The sequence below is a fragment of the Pleurodeles waltl genome, chromosome 9 (assembly GCF_031143425.1).
Source record: "Pleurodeles waltl isolate 20211129_DDA chromosome 9, aPleWal1.hap1.20221129, whole genome shotgun sequence".
Taxonomy (NCBI): domain Eukaryota; kingdom Metazoa; phylum Chordata; class Amphibia; order Caudata; family Salamandridae; genus Pleurodeles; species Pleurodeles waltl.
Genome location: NC_090448.1, coordinates 5,882,984 through 5,900,617, shown reverse-complemented (window position 1 = coordinate 5,900,617; position 17,634 = coordinate 5,882,984). Strand labels below are relative to the sequence as shown.

Below are 17,634 nucleotides of genomic sequence, written 5' to 3'. Positions count from 1 at the left end.
GGCGGAGTTAGACATGTCTACGGACATTAGGGGCAGCATCCCATTTCTAAGGTCCACGCATCGCTTTGCTGGCTGCCACTCGTCGAAAGTCGATAACGGAACCCAGAGGCAGGTGAGTTCTGGAATAGGTAACTTATTCAGGAACAAGGTACAAGTAAGGGGAATCCCACCGGGATGTAACCAGCTCAGCCCTCAGCTACAAACACAAACTCCCCACTTTGAGGGATAGATCACACTAGTGACATCACACAATCCTCGCAACCAGGCTAGAACAGAAGACCGGATACCACACATCTTCCTAGTCACAAAGAACAGCAACAGCACAACAACATACAAGAACGTATAAGAACAGCTGATGGCCAAACTAAAAGAACACAACTTATTCAATTTGTTTATATACGCAAATAACACTGAAACCACACACACACACACACACCTTAGAAGAATTTAGCTCAAAACTAAACACCACCATGCTCAACTTCATACAGGCAAATGACAACACTCACACAAGCTCACACACACCCTCACACAGGGAACTCAACTGCACACCCACACAGGTCACACACAACCAAACATAACCTCAACACCAATAATCTGCAGGGCATAACTCCCAGTGGAGTATGGGCACTCAGTGCAAACACCTCACAGGCCTACAACCCACTGCAATACACATCATCTGCACAAACAGCACACAGGCATTCAACCCAGGGGCATATACACCCTCCATGCAAACAGCACATGGTCTTTCAGTCCATTGGAGTACACACCCTCCACGCAATGAGCGTATAGGCATTCAGCTCAGGGCAGTACACACCCTCCATACATATAACACATGGGCCGTCAACCCAGTGGAATACACACCATCTGCACAAACAGCACACAGGCGTTCAACCCAGTGGTGTATACGCCCTCCATACATACGGTACATTGGACTTCAACTCAGTGGAGCTGGTTCCCTCCGTGCACACAGCACATAGGGCCTGATTCTGATTCTGGCGGGCGGCGGAGGCCGCCCGCCAGAATTCCGCCCTCCAAAATACCGCGCCGCGGTCAAAAGACCGCGGCGGGTATTTCAAGTTTTCCCCTGGGCTGGCGGGCGGCCGCCAAAAGGCCGCCCGCCAGCCCAGGGGAAAACGACCTTCCCACGAGGATGCCGGCTCGTAATCGAGCCCGCGGAGTGGGAAGGTGCGACGGGTGCATTTGCACCTGTCGCGTATTTCACTGTCTGCCAAGCAGACAGTGAAATACTTGTAGGGGCCCTCTTACGGGGGCCCCTGCAGTGCCCATGCCAGTGGCATGGGCACTGCAGGGGCCCCCAGGGGCCCCGCGACCCCCCCTACCGCCATCCGGTTCCCGGCGGGCGGACCGCCGGGAACTGGATGGCGGTAGGGGGGGTCGGAATCCACTCGGCGGCGCAGCTAGCTGCGCCGCCTTGGAGGATTCAATAGGGCAGCGGTACACTGGCGGGAGACCGCCAGTGTTGCCGGTCTGACCGCGGCTTTACCGCCGCGGTCAGAATGCCCTGCGGGGCACCGCCGGCCTGTCGGCGGTGCTCCCGCCGACCCTGGCCCCGGCGGTCTAAGACCGCCGGGGTCAGAATCACCCCCATAGTCTTTCAGCCCAGTGGAGTACACACCTTCCACGCAAAGAACGTATAGGCATTCAGCTCAGTGCAGTACACACCCTCCATACATATAATACACGGGCCTTCACCTCAGTGTAGTATGCTTTCTCCATGCAAACAGCACACAAGCCTTCAACCCACTGGAGTACACACTCTCCACGCGAAGAGCGTACAGGCATTCAGCTCAGTGCAGTACACACCCTCTATACATATAATACATGGTCCTTCAACCCAGTGGAATACACACCCTTCATGCATATAATACACGGGCCTTCACCTTAGTTTAGTATGCTCTCTCCATGCAAACAACACACAGGTCTTCAACCAATTGGAGTACACACACCCCACGCGAAGAGTGTATAGGCATTCAGTGCAGTATACACCCTCCATACATGCAGCACACGGGCATCAAAATACCTTTGTGCCTACACGGCCTGCTGTGCTACCAACAACCAAGAGTATGGCAATGCAAAAAAGGTGGACACTGTCTCCACACACCAAAGTACTCTCAACACTACACACATTCCCTCTCCTTTACCCCCACAGACTCATGCTGCACACAGTACAACATCATAAGCAACTCAGAAATCAAACCGGCAATTCAAACTTCTTATGCACACATTCAAAGCACTAAACCCAGGACCAGAATACTTGAACAGCCCCATATACTCTCACCAACTCACACAGCACTTAAACTCCACCTCATTGTCACTCGCGCACACTTCCGGCATCCGCAAAACTGGAGGGCACTCATTCTCCTGCATCACACCCAGGACATGGCACAACCTCCCTCAACACATCAGAGCCTCCTGCCCACTTCTTGAGTTCTGCGAGAAGCTGAAGACCTGGACCTTGACACAAACCTACACATCTGCCCATGTGCCTTGAAACCCTCTCGGGTGATTAGTGCGCTGTACAAAGCAACATAGCATTAGTTGGGTGATGAGGTAAATTCTCCATCACACAGAAAATTAAATACACATTTTCATTAAACACATGGATGCCAAACCCATCTACAGTCTAGACGTTTTACAATAAACACTTGGATATTAATGCTAATATTGGTATAGTTCAGCAATGGAAGGAAGAAAAACTGGACCCAAACTGAGCTTCCACTTCCATTTTGATACACAAAACTACCTGAGCGTCAGTAAGAAAAATGAATGAATATGAAGATAAATATGAGGATACAGAACTGACATCTGCTGCAATATACATTGATGAGGGGAAAAACAAAACAACTTTCCTGTTACACTTCACGAGTTGAATAAACTATGTGTGACAGCAGTCTAGAAGGGGAGACAGTATACTACCATCTGCCTCTAGGTAGCATGTCTTGCCGCCAGAGCTCCTTGGAGGGCTGGCCTCTCCTGTGTGGGAGGTGCCCCTGAGTTTGACCATCAAGAACTCAGAGAATGATGTTCCTTGCAGGTATGGGACCTATGTGTGAAGTTAAGTCTAGTAAACCTATACTTACCTTGTCGATATTTGCTTGTGATATTTTGGTGGCACAGCATGTGAATCTGGATATTCTCAAACACACACCTTTGCTCAGTGACTAAATGAGCATTGTCCCAGACATGCAGCATCCTTGAAAAGGAAGCACCTCACAGGTTGCTGCCTGATGCTCTGAGGAGGATACGCTTTCAAAAGGTTGACTTTGTGTTCTCTTCATTCCCACAGATCGTGGCAGCCAATCTTCCTCTTGTGCACGTAGTGAGGACCATGTATGGATCGACCATCTCGTTCAAGTGCAGCAAAGACGACATTGTGAGTATTGTCCACACTTCGCATGGGTGGAAGTAGCACCATGGAAGCAATCGGGGAGCCCTCCATCATCCGCGAGGAGGAGAGGGTCACCCACACTCTCGCCAGAAGAAAACGCTATTGACCCAAGTGACTTATATTGGTTTCTCTGCTGACCACGGTCATTGTTCTTTCCTCATTTGCTCACTTTGGTCACTGACGGCCCCCCCTTTTGTCCCACAGTCACTGCTGTTGCTATTTTTACGGACTCTGGTAACTGCTGTCGATCCGTTTCCTGACTGTGGTCACTGCTCTTTCTGTCTTTGCTCTCTGTGATCATTGCTGTCCTCTGTTGATCACAACTCTTGCTCTTTTTACAGTGGACACTGTTGCTAATACCTTTCCTGAGTCTTGTCACTTATTTCTTCCCCTGCAGACTGTTTATTTCTGTCCCTTTCTGAGCTGATGCTGCTGCCTCTGCTGACCCGCTCACTGCTAATTCCTGCACTGCCTCTGGCCATTGCTTCTTCTCCCTTTATTGCCTGTGGTCACTGTTGATTCATTCCTTGCTGACTGTAGTGCCTGCTGTGTATTCTTTTCTGACCAGAGGCCTTGGGGGTTCTTTCTCTCCTGTCCAGAGTCACTGCTCTGTCTGCTCCTGCTTGCAGTATTTCTTGCTTCTCATCCCACTGTTGACCGTGGTCACTATGGTCACTGAGATTTCTCCCCACGTAGTTGGCTGCTCTAAAGTGACATTGGCTCTCACATCATTGAGCCATGGATCTCGCAGCAGATGCAGCAGTGCAGAAAGCCTCCACCTCATGAGGTTGAGTTTGTGGTGTGGCACGTGGTGTCTTGGGCAGGCGCTGATCTCAGCTGAATCTTGCTTCTCTGTTCCAACGACAAGTCTGTAATGAAGGCTGGTTGCTGGCTCGTGCTTGAAGCTGCACACAAGTGTGAGGGGAGAACATCGCTCCAATGAGTGGGGCACCGTTTATTGGAGTGTCTTGTGCACTTGAGGGTCATCCATTGACTAAAGCTATCCTCAGGTCATGGTGGATAAGAGTGGCCAATGGTAAATTAAGTGACGAGAGGTGTCAAAGCCACATCTGACTTCATTAAACAAAGCAGCATCCTAGAACACCTATTTTTGGTGGTTGTTAGAGATGCATGACTGGGCAAGGAGGAATGTTTTTTCCCTACTGTCGAGGACCCCTTTAAGGACATCTGTAGTATTGGGGTATCTTGTGTGGTGTGATGTATACAATTATTTCCTTATAAGTGGGGAAAGCTATGTTAAGGTGTAATGTGGCACCAGTGCAGGTGTCATCTGAAAGACAATTTTAGTTGCAGATTCCTCACGTTAGGATTTCCCCAGGTGTCAGTCTGGATTCAGAGATTTTTCTTGAGCAGTACCCCCGCACGCTGTTAGGTGGTGGCGATCAGCATCGCTTCAATCATAGGAATCATCCACGCTAGAAATGATGTTGTGGGTCATATATAGGCACCACTCTGACATGCGCCAGCCACCACTAATCTAAAGAAAAGCGATCCCTCCTCAGTCACTTTTGATAGGTCTTTTTTGATGTTTTGTCAAAGCTTTTTGAGTGCCAATACTCCTGATGTGCTGAGGATGTCTCCTCGTAAGACCAGGTTGAAGCCCTGTGGGTCCTGTCATCGGGCAATGTCCATAACTGATCCACACCTCGCCTGCCTTTGGTGTCTGGAGCTCCACCACAACACAAAGTTGGTCTCTGAGTGTCGGGCCATGAATCCCAAATCGTTGAGGGAGCAATCCCTAAAGCTTATGGCGGCCTGGCACTCTGCTCCGGGAAGGTCCCAAACTCGGTTAAGAGGAAAGTCCTGGGGTTGTCACACTCCAAGTCCTTGGGATGATCGGGTAAGTTGAGGCACAAGAATTAGTCGAAAAACAAACGTTTTTTTACTTCACCTTGTCTATTGGCCAACGAGACAAAGGAGCGAGAGCATCGTTGCTCTAGGCCTCCGTCTGCAGAGTCTGCGTCTGGGTCAACTCCATGCCCCCAGGTTTTCTGGGAGCTGGAGCAACCCAGCCCAACTCAGATAGTTTTAGGAGCCATGCGTCTCATTTTTGGGCAGTCCGACCTTCCTTGTGCGGTTGCGGGCCCCATGGAGTCAGTAGGGGTCCCTCTGGTTTCCTTGCCCGCGACTTTAGCCTCGGCTCCATGGGGCACCCATGGATCCATTCCTGGAGCTGGGCCGGCGTCTGTCATACTACCTCAACGCCATCAACCCCTTCAGTCCGCTTTTCATCCCTTTTCGTGGCTATGGAAGGAGCAGCCTGCCAAGTTTATTTCCCTCCAGCCACTGTGCCACGCATGCTGACCATCCCCTGCATGGCTGGGGACATGGGATCCACTACTCTCATGGATCAGGAAACCAGCAGTTTAGCCAGTCCACCAGCACCACCACCCCTCTGCAGCAGTCTCCAAACCTTCCTAGTCTGACTCTCCCCCCACCAGGGAGCAGTCGGCAGCAGGATTCACCATCACATGCTCCTTTGGCAGTTCATCACGTCAGACAGGTGGGTTTTGCAAATAGTCTGAAGGGGCTACTCCTTCCCCTGCAAGACTAGCCCTCCATCCATACCACCATCCTATGATCAGATGACAGAGGATCACTTGGCACTTCTCCATGAGGAGTTTATGGCTCTCTTGGCTATTTGGAGCCACAGAGAGGGTCCCTGTGCCATAAGTAGGTTATGGTTGTTTTTTCCACTACCTTCTGGTACCCAAAAAGGACAAGGGCCTCGGTCCTATCCTAGACATTTGGTCCCTCAATCTCTACCACAAGAAGAAGTACAAGATGCTCACTCTGGCTCAGGTTTTATCTGCCCTAGACTCAGGAGACTGGGTGGTAGCGTTGGACTTGCAGGCCGCTTACTTCCACATTCCCATTCTGCCTGCCCACAGACATTACTTGAGGTTCATGGTAGGCCACAAAACTTTCAGTTGCTCCCTTTTGCCCTCATGAGTACCCCTCAGGTGTTCACCAAGGTGATGGCGATGGTCGCAGATCAGGGATTACAGCCATCCCCTATCTCGGCGACTGGCTGTAGAAGGCGGGCTCACCACAGGCTATCGTCTCCCACCTCCAGACTGGGGCGGACCTCCTATATTCACTGGAGTTCACTACAAACATGCCAAGTCACATGTGACTCCTTCTTAGACTCTCCCTTTCACCGGAGCTGTTCTGGACACACTGCAGTTTCGGATTTATCCTCCCGAACGGCGAGTCCAGGATATTCAGGCTATGATTCAGATGTTTCAGCCTCTATCCTGGTTTTCAATGAAATGACTCTGAGACTGCTGAGCTTCATGGCCTCTGGCATCCTCCTGGTAACTCATGCCAGATGGCATTTGCGGGCTCTGCAGTGGGACCTGAAGTTAAAGTGGGTGCAGCATCAGGAACCTCTCCAACAAGGTCCAGATCATGGACGGAACTGCATGAGATCTGCAGTGGTGGGTCACAAACTACAATTACGTCAGAGGCAGATCCCTCTCCCTTCCCCAACCAGATCTCACAGTAGTGACAGATGAGATGTAGCGGGCATATGGGACAGGCAGAAATCAGAAGCATCTGGTCTCTGGTTGAGACCAGATTCTACATCAACTTGCTGGAGCTCTGGGCGATCAGGCTATCACTAAAATCATTTGTTCCCTCTCTCAAGGGGAAGGTAGTGCAGGTGTTCACAAACAACACCACTGCCTTGAAGTACTGCAACAAGCAGGGTGGGGTCATGGACCCTTTGTCTCGCGGCTCTGTGCCTCTGGACATGGCTGGAACAACAGGGTAATTCCCTGGTGGTTCAACATCTGGTCGGCTCTCTGAACGCCAGAGCAGAAAAACTCAGCCGACAATGCTTAGTCAATCACGAATGGAGTCTCCATCCAGAGGTGGTTCAAGGTCTCTTTCAGAAGTGAGGACAGCCTTGGTTCGATCTGTTCACCTCAGCAGAGGTCGCACAATGTCTGCAGTATTGGGCGTTGGAGGTTCCAAGGTGGCGATCGCTCGGCAACGCTTTTTGTCTTGAGTGGAGCTCAAATGCCCTGTACACCTTTCTATCTATACCACGTCTGTCCAGAGTTCTCAAGCAGATCAGGAACAACCCGGCCCAAGTCATTCTTGTGGCCCTGGACTTGGGCACAAAAGATCTTGTATCCCAAGCTATTAAGCGTGGCCATCGATCCTCCGACCAGACTGCCCCTTCAGGAGGATCTTCTGTTGCCGCAGCAGGGGAGGGTTCTCCACCCGAATCTGTCCAGTGTGCGCCTTCTTGAAAGGAGATTGAGCGGCGGCAGTTGACAGCTTTCAACCTTCTGCCCGAAGTCTGTAATGTTATCTAGCCAGCCAGCCAGCCACCCACCTAAACGGGATAGGCCTCTCGTTGGAAGAAATTTGTGACATGGTGTACCAACAAGTCTGTTGGCCCTCTTTCTGCCCCTTTCCCTGAGATTCTCGTGTTTACATTTCCTTTGCCCCAGCAGGGCTCTGCTTTGGACACTTTCAGTGGTTATGTGTCAGCAATCTTTGCGTTTTTGAGGTTGCCTGATCAACCCTCTTTTTTTAAGTCTCCAATTGTAAATAGATTCCTAAAAAGTCTCACTCATTTGTTTCCTCTGTCCCCATTCATTATGCCTCAGTGGGACTTGAATTTGGTTTGACATTTCTGACTTGCGCTCCCTTCAAGCCTCTCCACAATTGTCCTCTCAGGCTTCTCACTTTGAAAACAGCCGTCCTTGTAGCCATCACTTCTGCCTGCAGTGCCAGTGAGCTGCAGGCATTGCCATCCAAGCCTCCATACCTTTCCATCTATCCTGGCAAAGCGGTGCTTCGCCCTAGGGCCTCCTTTTTGCCAAAGGTGGTCACGCCCTGTCATGTTGGCCAATCCCTCACCTTGCCTATGTTTTACGCACCCCCACATCCTTCTAAGGAAGAGGAGAGACTCAACCACTGGGACCCAAAAAGAGCATTGGTGTTCTACCTTGATCATACAAAAGAGTTCTGGTAGATGATCAACTCTTTGTTGGTTTTGTGGGTGTGAAGAAAGGTCGGGCAGGACAGAAGAGAACCATCTAGGATGTGGATTTCCAGTCCTGGATATCTCTTAGGCAGCAACGTGGGCAGTCAGGTCCATAAGGATGGCCATTTTGCCCGTTCGGTGCTGCAGGACTTTCTGGTGTGATCTTAGTTTTCACACCCATCTCTGGGGATGGTATTGCTTGGGTATCTATTCTAAGATAAGGAATCTGCAGCTAGAAGTCTCTATTAATGAACAGGTAACTTACCTTCGGTAACGCCTTCTCTGGTAGAGACAATATCTAGTTGCAGATTCCTTACCAACCCAACCCATTCTCCCCATTCTGAAAACTGATTTCTAGGGGCAGGGATTTCCCTTTCAGGGTCCTAGTTTTGATGCGCTAGTGGTCAGTGTTCTTCATGGCTCTGCGCTTCTGGCGTGGAAAGTCGTGAAAATAAACGTAAGTCCACGTGCCGGGGTGGCATCTATATATGACCTGCGATGTCAATTCCGGTGCAAACGATGCCCACAACGGACGTGGAGACAATGGATGCTACTTAACGACGCGCAGGGGTACGGCCCGAGAAAAATCTCCATATTCAGACTGACGCGTGGGGAAATTCTAAGTTAAGGAATCTGCAACTAGATACTGGGGCTCATTCTGAGCCCGGCGGGCGGCGGGAGCCGCCCGCCTGGAGGGAGCCGCCAAATGACTGCACCGCGGTCAAAAGACCGCGGCGGCCATTCAGACATTTCCTCTGGGCCGGCGGGCGCTCTCCAAAAGAGCGCCCGCCGGCCCAGAGGAAATACCCCTGCAACGAGGACGCCGGCTCAGAATTGAGCCGGCGTAGTTGCAGGGGTGCGACAGGTGCAGTTTGCACTGTAGGAGGCTGGACTGGCTTGTAGTGAGTACCAAGGGGTACTTGCACCTTGCACCAGGCCCAGTTATCCCTTATTAGTGTATAGGGTGTCTAGCAGCTTAGGCTGATAGATAATGGTAGCTTAGCAAAGCAGCTCAGGCTGAACTAGGAGACGTGTGAAGCTACTACAGTACCACTTAGTGTCATATGCACAATATCATAAGAAAACACAATACACAGTTATACTAAAAATAAAGGTACTTTATTTTTATGACAATATGCCAAAGTATCTTAGAGTGTACCCTCAGTAAGAGGATAGGAAATATACACAAGATATATATACACAATAGCAAAAATATGCAGTATAGTCTTAGAAAACAGTGCAAACAATGTATAGTTACAATAGGATGCAATGGGGAAACATAGGGATAGGGGCAACACAAACCATATACTCCAGAAGTGGAATGCGAATCACGAATGGACCCCAAACCTATGTGACCTTGTAGAGGGTCGCTGGGACTATTAGAAAATAGTGAGAGTTAGAAAAATAACCCCCCCCAAGACCCTGAAAAGTGAGTGCAAAGTGCACTAAAGTTCCCCTAAGGACAAAATAGTCGTGTTAGAGGGAGAATGCAAGGAAAACACAAATCAGCAATGCAACAACGATGGATTCCTGTCTGAAGGTACCTGTGGAGCAAGGGGACCAAGTCCAAAAGTCACAAGCAGCTCGGAGATGGGCAGATGCCCAAGAAATGCCAGCGGTTGGTGCAAAGAAGCTCTTACTAGGCTCAAGAACTGTGAATACTGCAGGAACGACAAGGGCTAGAGACTTCCCCTTTGGAGGATGGATCCCCCACGCCTTGGAGAGTCGTGCAGAAGTATTTTCCCGCCGGATGGACGCCAACAAGCCTTGCTACACGCAAATCGTGCGTTTGGCGTTTTTGGACGCTGCTGGGGCCCAGGAGGGACCAGGAGGTCGCAAATTGGACCTGCAGAGAGAGGGGACGTCGAGCAAGACAAAGAGCCCTCACTGAAGCAGGTAGCACCCGGAGAAGTGCCAGAAACAGGCACTACGAGGATGCGTGAAACGGTGCTCGCCGAAGTTGCACAAAGGAGTCCCACGTCGCCGGAGACCAACTTAGAAAGTCGTGCAATGCAGGTTAGAGTGCCGTGGGCCCAGGCTTGGCTGTGCACACAGGATTTCCGCCGGAAGTGCACAGGGGCCGGAGAAGCTTGCAAAGTCGCGGTTTCCAGCAATGCAGCCCAGCGAGGTGAGGCAAGGACTTACCTCCACCAAACTTGGGCTGAAGAGTCACTGGACTGTGGGGGTCACTTGGACGGTGTCGCTGGATTCGAGGGACCTCGCTCGTCGTGCTGAGAGGAGACCCAAGGGACCGGAGATGCAGCTTTTTGGTGCCTGCGGTTGCAGGGGGAAGATTCCGTCGACCCACGGGAGATTTCTTCGGAGCTTCTGGTGCAGAGAGGAGGCAGACTACCCCCACAGCATGCACAAGCAGGAAAACAGTCGAGAAGGCGGCAGGATCAGCGTTACAGAGTTGCAGTAGTCGTCTTTGCTACTATGTTGCAGGTTTGCAGGCTTCCAGCGCGGTCAGCGGTCGATTCCTTATCAGAAGGTGAAGAGGGAGATGCAGAGGAACTCGGCTGAGCTCATGCATTCGTTATCTAAAGTTTCCCCAGAGACAGAGACCCTAAATAGCCAGAAAAGAGGGTTTGGCTACCTAGGAGAGAGGAAAGGCTACTAACACCTGAAGGAGCCTATCACAAGGAGTCTCTGACGTCACCTGGTGGCACTGGCCACTCAGAGCAGTCCAGTGTGCCAGCAGCACCTCTGTTTCCAAGATGGCAGAGGTCTGGAGCACACTGGAGGAGCTCTGGACACCTCCCAGGGGAGGTGCAGGTCAGGGGAGTGGTCACTCCCCTTTCCTTTGTCCAGTTTCGCGCCAGAGCAGGGGCTAAGGGGTCCCTGAACCGGTGTAGACTGGCTTATGCAGAATTGGGCACATCTGTGCCCAACAAAGCATTTCCAGAGGCTGGGGGAGGCTACTCCTCCCCTGCCTTCACACCATTTTCCAAAGGGAGAGGGTGTCACACCCTCTCTCAGAGGAAGTTCTTTGTTCTGCCATCCTGGGCCAGGCCTGGCTGGACCCCAGGAGGGCAGCTGCCTGTCTGAGGGGTTGGCAGCAGCAGCAGCTGCAGTGAAACCCCAGGAAGGGCAGTCTGGCAGTACCAGGGTCTGTGCTACAGACCACTGGGATCATGGAAATGTACCAACAATGCCAGGATGGCATAGAGGGGGCAATTCCATGATCATAGACATGTTACATGGCCATATTCGGAGTTACCATGGTGAAGCTACATATAGGTAGTGACCTATATGTAGTGCACGCGTGTAATGGTGTCCCCGCACTCACAAAGTTCAGGGAATTGGCTCTGAACAATGTGGGGGCACCTTGGCTAGTGCCAGGGTGCCCTCACACTAAGTAACTTTGCACCTAACCTTTACCAGGTAAAGGTTAGACATATAGGTGACTTATAAGTTACTTAAGTGCAGTGTAAAATGGCTGTGAAATAACGTGGACGTTATTTCACTCAGGCTGCAGTGGCAGGCCTGTGTAAGAATTGTCAGAGCTCCCTATGGGTGGCAAAAGAAATGCTGCAGCCCATAGGGATCTCCTGGAACCCCAATACCCTGGGTACCTCAGTACCATATACTAGGGAATTATAAGGGTGTTCCAGTAAGCCAATGTAAATTGGTAAAAATGGTCACTAGCCTGTTAGTGACAATTTGAAAGTAATGAGAGAGCATCACCACTGAGGTTCTGGTTAGCAGAGCCTCAGTGAGACAGTTAGGCACCACACAGGGAACATATACATGCACACCTATGAGCACTGGGGCCCTGTGTGACAGGGTCCCAGTGACACATACATATAGGCCACAAACCTATGAGCACTGGGGTCCTGACTAGCAGGATCCCAGTGACACATAACAACCATACTGAAAACATAGTGTTTTCACTATGAGCACTGAGGCCTGGCTATCAGGATCCCAGTGAGACAGTGAAAACAGTGACAAACATCCTGACATACACTCACAAACAGGCCAAAAGTGGGGGTAACAAGGCTAGAAAGAGGCTACCTTCTCACACAACCCCCCCCCAAACGAAGGACAATAAGGCTAACCTTGGCCAGTTGAGACTTTATTGTCTAAGTGGTGATAAGTAGAGAGTAGCTCTGCAATAGACTGGTTACTCCCTTTATCATCCACTATATGGTTACTTCCCTGTGGGGATGTAAACCACCCTGTTTGAAGTTTTTTAGCTAACCAACAATGTGAAGATGTATTTTCAGAGTTTCTATCAGTAAGTTTTAGTTTAGAGCAGTGGGAATTATCCACTGAACCTATTTGTAATGATGGAAATGCCAGACAGGGATGCTGTCTCAGTAAAGCCATAGCTGGACAAAAACTTTGTCCATTTGGCTGGAAGAGAGAACAGGGATGCTGTTTCTCTTGAGTTGGAGCAGGGCAGGGATGCTGTCCTATGAGCTCCACACTAGGGCAGGGATGCTGTCCTAAGTGTTGTGAGGCAGTACAGGGTTTCTGCACTAAAGTTTCTCTGGGAGGGTTGGAGGGATGCTCCATGTTAACTAAAATGGTGCTCTTTTTGTCACCAATGTTAGTTATCCCACAGAGAGGTACTTCTACCTCAGGGAGTCCAGCTATGCCAGCTGATGATTCCCTTGGAACAGGTGCCACCCCAGGAGAGGTTTCTCCCACCACAGGAATAGTATCCTGAATGGTAGGGTGGTTAGGGGATACTGTGATACCCTTTTTACCTGTTGATGGAGAGGGATCCTGAGTTTTCAGGCCTTCTCTCCTTTGCTTTTTCATTTCACTTGAAATGAGAGGGAACAATTCCTCAGGGATGCCCAGCATGGCTGCATGGGCATAAAACTCTACATCAGCCCAACCTGAGGCCTCTAGGTCATTACCTAAGAGACAGTCTACAGGTAAGCTAGGTGATACCACCACCTGCTTAGGGCCAGTAACTCCACCCCAACTAAACTGAATTATAGCTAAGGGAAGAAACTTAGTGGAGTTATGGACATCAATAATTTTATACTGTTGTCCAATGATGTGTTGTTCAGGAGGCACTAGGTTTTCAGTCACCAAAGTGAAACTGGCACCTGTGTCCCTGTAGGCCAAGGCCTCAACACCATTTATTGAAACTGTCTGCCTGTACTTATCCATTGTAAGGGGACAAGCAGCCAGTGTGGCAAGGCCAATGCCACTAGGTGTGACAGAAACTGTCTTGGGACTGATTACATCAGTTTCCACTATGGACCCATAAGTGAACCCAACTACACCCTTTGCTTGACTGTTGCCAGCAGTCCCACCACTAGTACCACTACTGCTAGGGGCACTAGAGCTTGATGTATTAGTGGTGGTAGGCTCAGGGGGTTTACCTGGACAGGACTTATCCCCTGGCCTATGGCCTCTGTTTTTACACACAAAGCACCAAGGCTTTTTAATGTGTGCAGGTTGGGAAGAAGAGGAAGAATTTGTTTTATCCCCACCCTCTGAAGAGTGTTTAAGATTTGAAGTGGGATCTTTGGTTTTACCCTTATCCCCATGCTTATCTTGAGATTTTTCACCATCTTTCTTCTTATTGCCATCTTTGTCACCCCCTGTATGAACTTTTCTGTTCACCCTTGTTCTGACCCATTTGTCTGCCTTCTTTCCCAATTCTTGGGGAGAGGTCAGATCAGAGTCTACCAGGTACTGGTGCAACAAATCAGACACACAATTATTAAGTATATGCTCTCTCAGGATTGTGTTATACAGGCTTTCATAATCAGTAACTTTACTGCCATGTAACCACCCCTCCAAGGCCTTCACTGCCTGGTCAATGAAATCAACCCAGTCTTGTGAAGACTCCTTTTTGGTCTCTCTGAACTTTATCCTGTACTGTTCAGTGGTTAAGCCATAACCATCCAGGAGTGCATTCTTAAGAACTTGGAAATTATTAGCATCATTTTCTTTTACAGTAAGGAGCCTATCCCTACCTTTTCCAGTAAATGATAGCCATAGGATAGCAGCCCACTGCTTTTGAGGGACATCCTGTACAGCACAGGCCCTCTCAAGTGCAGCAAACCACTTGTTAATGTCATCCCCTCCTTATAAGGGGGAACTATCTTGTGCAGATTCCTGGAATCATGCTCTTTTGCAGGATGACTATGGGGAATACTGCTGCTGCCACCATGGGTATCTAAACCCAACTTCTGTCTTTCCTTCTCTAATTCTAAAGACTGTCTATCCAAATCCAGCTGTTGCTTCTTGAGCTTCAGTCTGGTTTGTTCCACTCTCAATCTATTGAGCTCCCTTTCTAACAATCTGTCATCAGGGTGGGTGGGAGGGACATTTCTAGATACAGAGGTATGATGGGAATGAACAGAAGGAGACCTGTCCCTTACAGAGGGCACCCTAACAGCTTGGCTACCAGTATAATGTGAGAGCACACCATCAGTATGGTGTGATTCAACCTCTGTACCAACTATGCTAGACTGTCTAGTAATGGGCAGGCTGAGAAGTTTCTTTCCTGAACCTTTTCCTGGGGGAGTCCCTGGATCAGATTGTGAACCATTAGCTACTTTTTCACCAGATTTGGCACTCATGGCCTTATCCTGTACTCTAAGCATATTAATTAACAGTTCTAAGGAAGGATTCTTCCCTACACTCAAACCTCTCTCTATGCAGAGACTCCTTGCTCCTTTCCAGCTAAGGTGATCATATGCAAGTTTGGACAGTTCAACATTTTTTCCTGTGCCAGACATTTTTTTGAGAGAGTTAAAGTGATAGACAAAGAGAAAAAAGTTTTCAGAACTTTTTGGAAAGACAGAAAAAAACTTTTTAAACTTTTAAGAACTTTTTGAAAGTTTAGAAGTACTTTTCAGCACTTAGAAAAGAGTGAAAAGAGGAAATGCAAAACTTTTTGGCTATGTGTATATACACTGACCTTGTTTTGTATATTTTTCTCTTATGAAAAGTACAATGACAAGAGTGGTAAGCAGTCTCAAAGCACTTATCCCACCACTGCACAACCAATGTAGGAGGCTGGACTGGCTTGTAGTGAGTACCAAGGGGTACTTGCACCTTGCACCAGGCCCAGTTATCCCTTATTAGTGTATAGGGTGTCTAGCAGCTTAGGCTGATAGATAATGGTAGCTTAGCAAAGCAGCTCAGGCTGAACTAGGAGACGTGTGAAGCTACTACAGTACCACTTAGTGTCATATGCACAATATCATAAGAAAACACAATACACAGTTATACTAAAAATAAAGGTACTTTATTTTTATGACAATATGCCAAAGTATCTTAGAGTGTACCCTCAGTAAGAGGATAGGAAATATACACAAGATATATATACACAATAGCAAAAATATGCAGTATAGTCTTAGAAAACAGTGCAAACAATGTATAGTTACAATAGGATGCAATGGGGAAACATAGGGATAGGGGCAACACAAACCATATACTCCAGAAGTGGAATGCGAATCACGAATGGACCCCAAACCTATGTGACCTTGTAGAGGGTCGCTGGGACTATTAGAAAATAGTGAGAGTTAGAAAAATAACCCCCCCCAAGACCCTGAAAAGTGAGTGCAAAGTGCACTAAAGTTCCCCTAAGGACAAAATAGTCGTGTTAGAGGGAGAATGCAAGGAAAACACAAATCAGCAATGCAACAACGATGGATTCCTGTCTGAAGGTACCTGTGGAGCAAGGGGACCAAGTCCAAAAGTCACAAGCAGCTCGGAGATGGGCAGATGCCCAAGAAATGCCAGCGGTTGGTGCAAAGAAGCTCTTACTAGGCTGAAGAACTGTGAATACTGCAGGAACGACAAGGGCTAGAGACTTCCCCTTTGGAGGATGGATCCCCCACGCCTTGGAGAGTCGTGCAGAAGTGTTTTCCCGCCGGATGGACGCCAACAAGCCTTGCTACACGCAAATCGTGCGTTTGGCGTTTTTGGACGCTGCTGGGGCCCAGGAGGGACCAGGAGGTCGCAAATTGGACCTGCAGAGAGAGGGGACGTCGAGCAAGACAAAGAGCCCTCACTGAAGCAGGTAGCACCCGGAGAAGTGCCAGAAACAGGCACTACGAGGATGCGTGAAACGGTGCTCGCCGAAGTTGCACAAAGGAGTCCCACGTCGCCGGAGACCAACTTAGAAAGTTGTGCAATGCAGGTTAGAGTGCCGTGGGCCCAGGCTTGGCTGTGCACACAGGATTTCCGCCGGAAGTGCACAGGGGCCGGAGAAGCTTGCAAAGTCGCGGTTTCCAGCAATGCAGCCCAGCGAGGTGAGGCAAGGACTTACCTCCACCAAACTTGGGCTGAAGAGTCACTGGACTGTGGGGGTCACTTGGACGGTGTCGCTGGATTCGAGGGACCTCGCTCGTCGTGCTGAGAGGAGACCCAAGGGACCGGAGATGCAGCTTTTTGGTGCCTGCGGTTGCAGGGGGAAGATTCCGTCGACCCACGGGAGATTTCTTCGGAGCTTCTGGTGCAGAGAGGAGGCAGACTACCCCCACAGCATGCACAAGCAGGAAAACAGTCGAGAAGGCGGCAGGATCAGCGTTACAGAGTTGCAGTAGTCGTCTTTGCTACTATGTTGCAGGTTTGCAGGCTTCCAGCGCGGTCAGCGGTCGATTCCTTATCAGAAGGTGAAGAGGGAGATGCAGAGGAACTCGGCTGAGCTCATGCATTCGTTATCTAAAGTTTCCCCAGAGACAGAGACCCTAAATAGCCAGAAAAGAGGGTTTGGCTACCTAGGAGAGAGGAAAGGCTACTAACACCTGAAGGAGCCTATCACAAGGAGTCTCTGACGTCACCTGGTGGCACTGGCCACTCAGAGCAGTCCAGTGTGCCAGCAGCACCTCTGTTTCCAAGATGGCAGAGGTCTGGAGCACACTGGAGGAGCTCTGGACACCTCCCAGGGGAGGTGCAGGTCAGGGGAGTGGTCACTCCCCTTTCCTTTGTCCAGTTTCGCGCCAGAGCAGGGGCTAAGGGGTCCCTGAACCGGTGTAGACTGGCTTATGCAGAATTGGGCACATCTGTGCCCAACAAAGCATTTCCAGAGGCTGGGGGAGGCTACTCCTCCCCTGCCTTCACACCATTTTCCAAAGGGAGAGGGTGTCACACCCTCTCTCAGAGGAAGTTCTTTGTTCTGCCATCCTGGGCCAGGCCTGGCTGGACCCCAGGAGGGCAGCTGCCTGTCTGAGGGGTTGGCAGCAGCAGCAGCTGCAGTGAAACCCCAGGAAGGGCAGTCTGG

At 49.9% G+C, this 17,634-nt stretch overlaps 1 protein-coding gene across 2 annotated transcripts in view; it reads left to right on the top strand.

The window, feature by feature from the left end:
* The window catches only part of STAB1 (stabilin 1), an 829,863-nt gene that overhangs the window by 596,598 nt on the left and 215,631 nt on the right, over positions 1-17,634 (top strand). For both annotated transcript variants that reach the window (XM_069206091.1, XM_069206090.1), the window contains exon 53: positions 3,308-3,394. In XM_069206091.1, the coding sequence (XP_069062192.1) occupies positions 3,308-3,394 (87 nt within the window). The remainder of the gene's footprint in view (positions 1-3,307; positions 3,395-17,634) is intronic.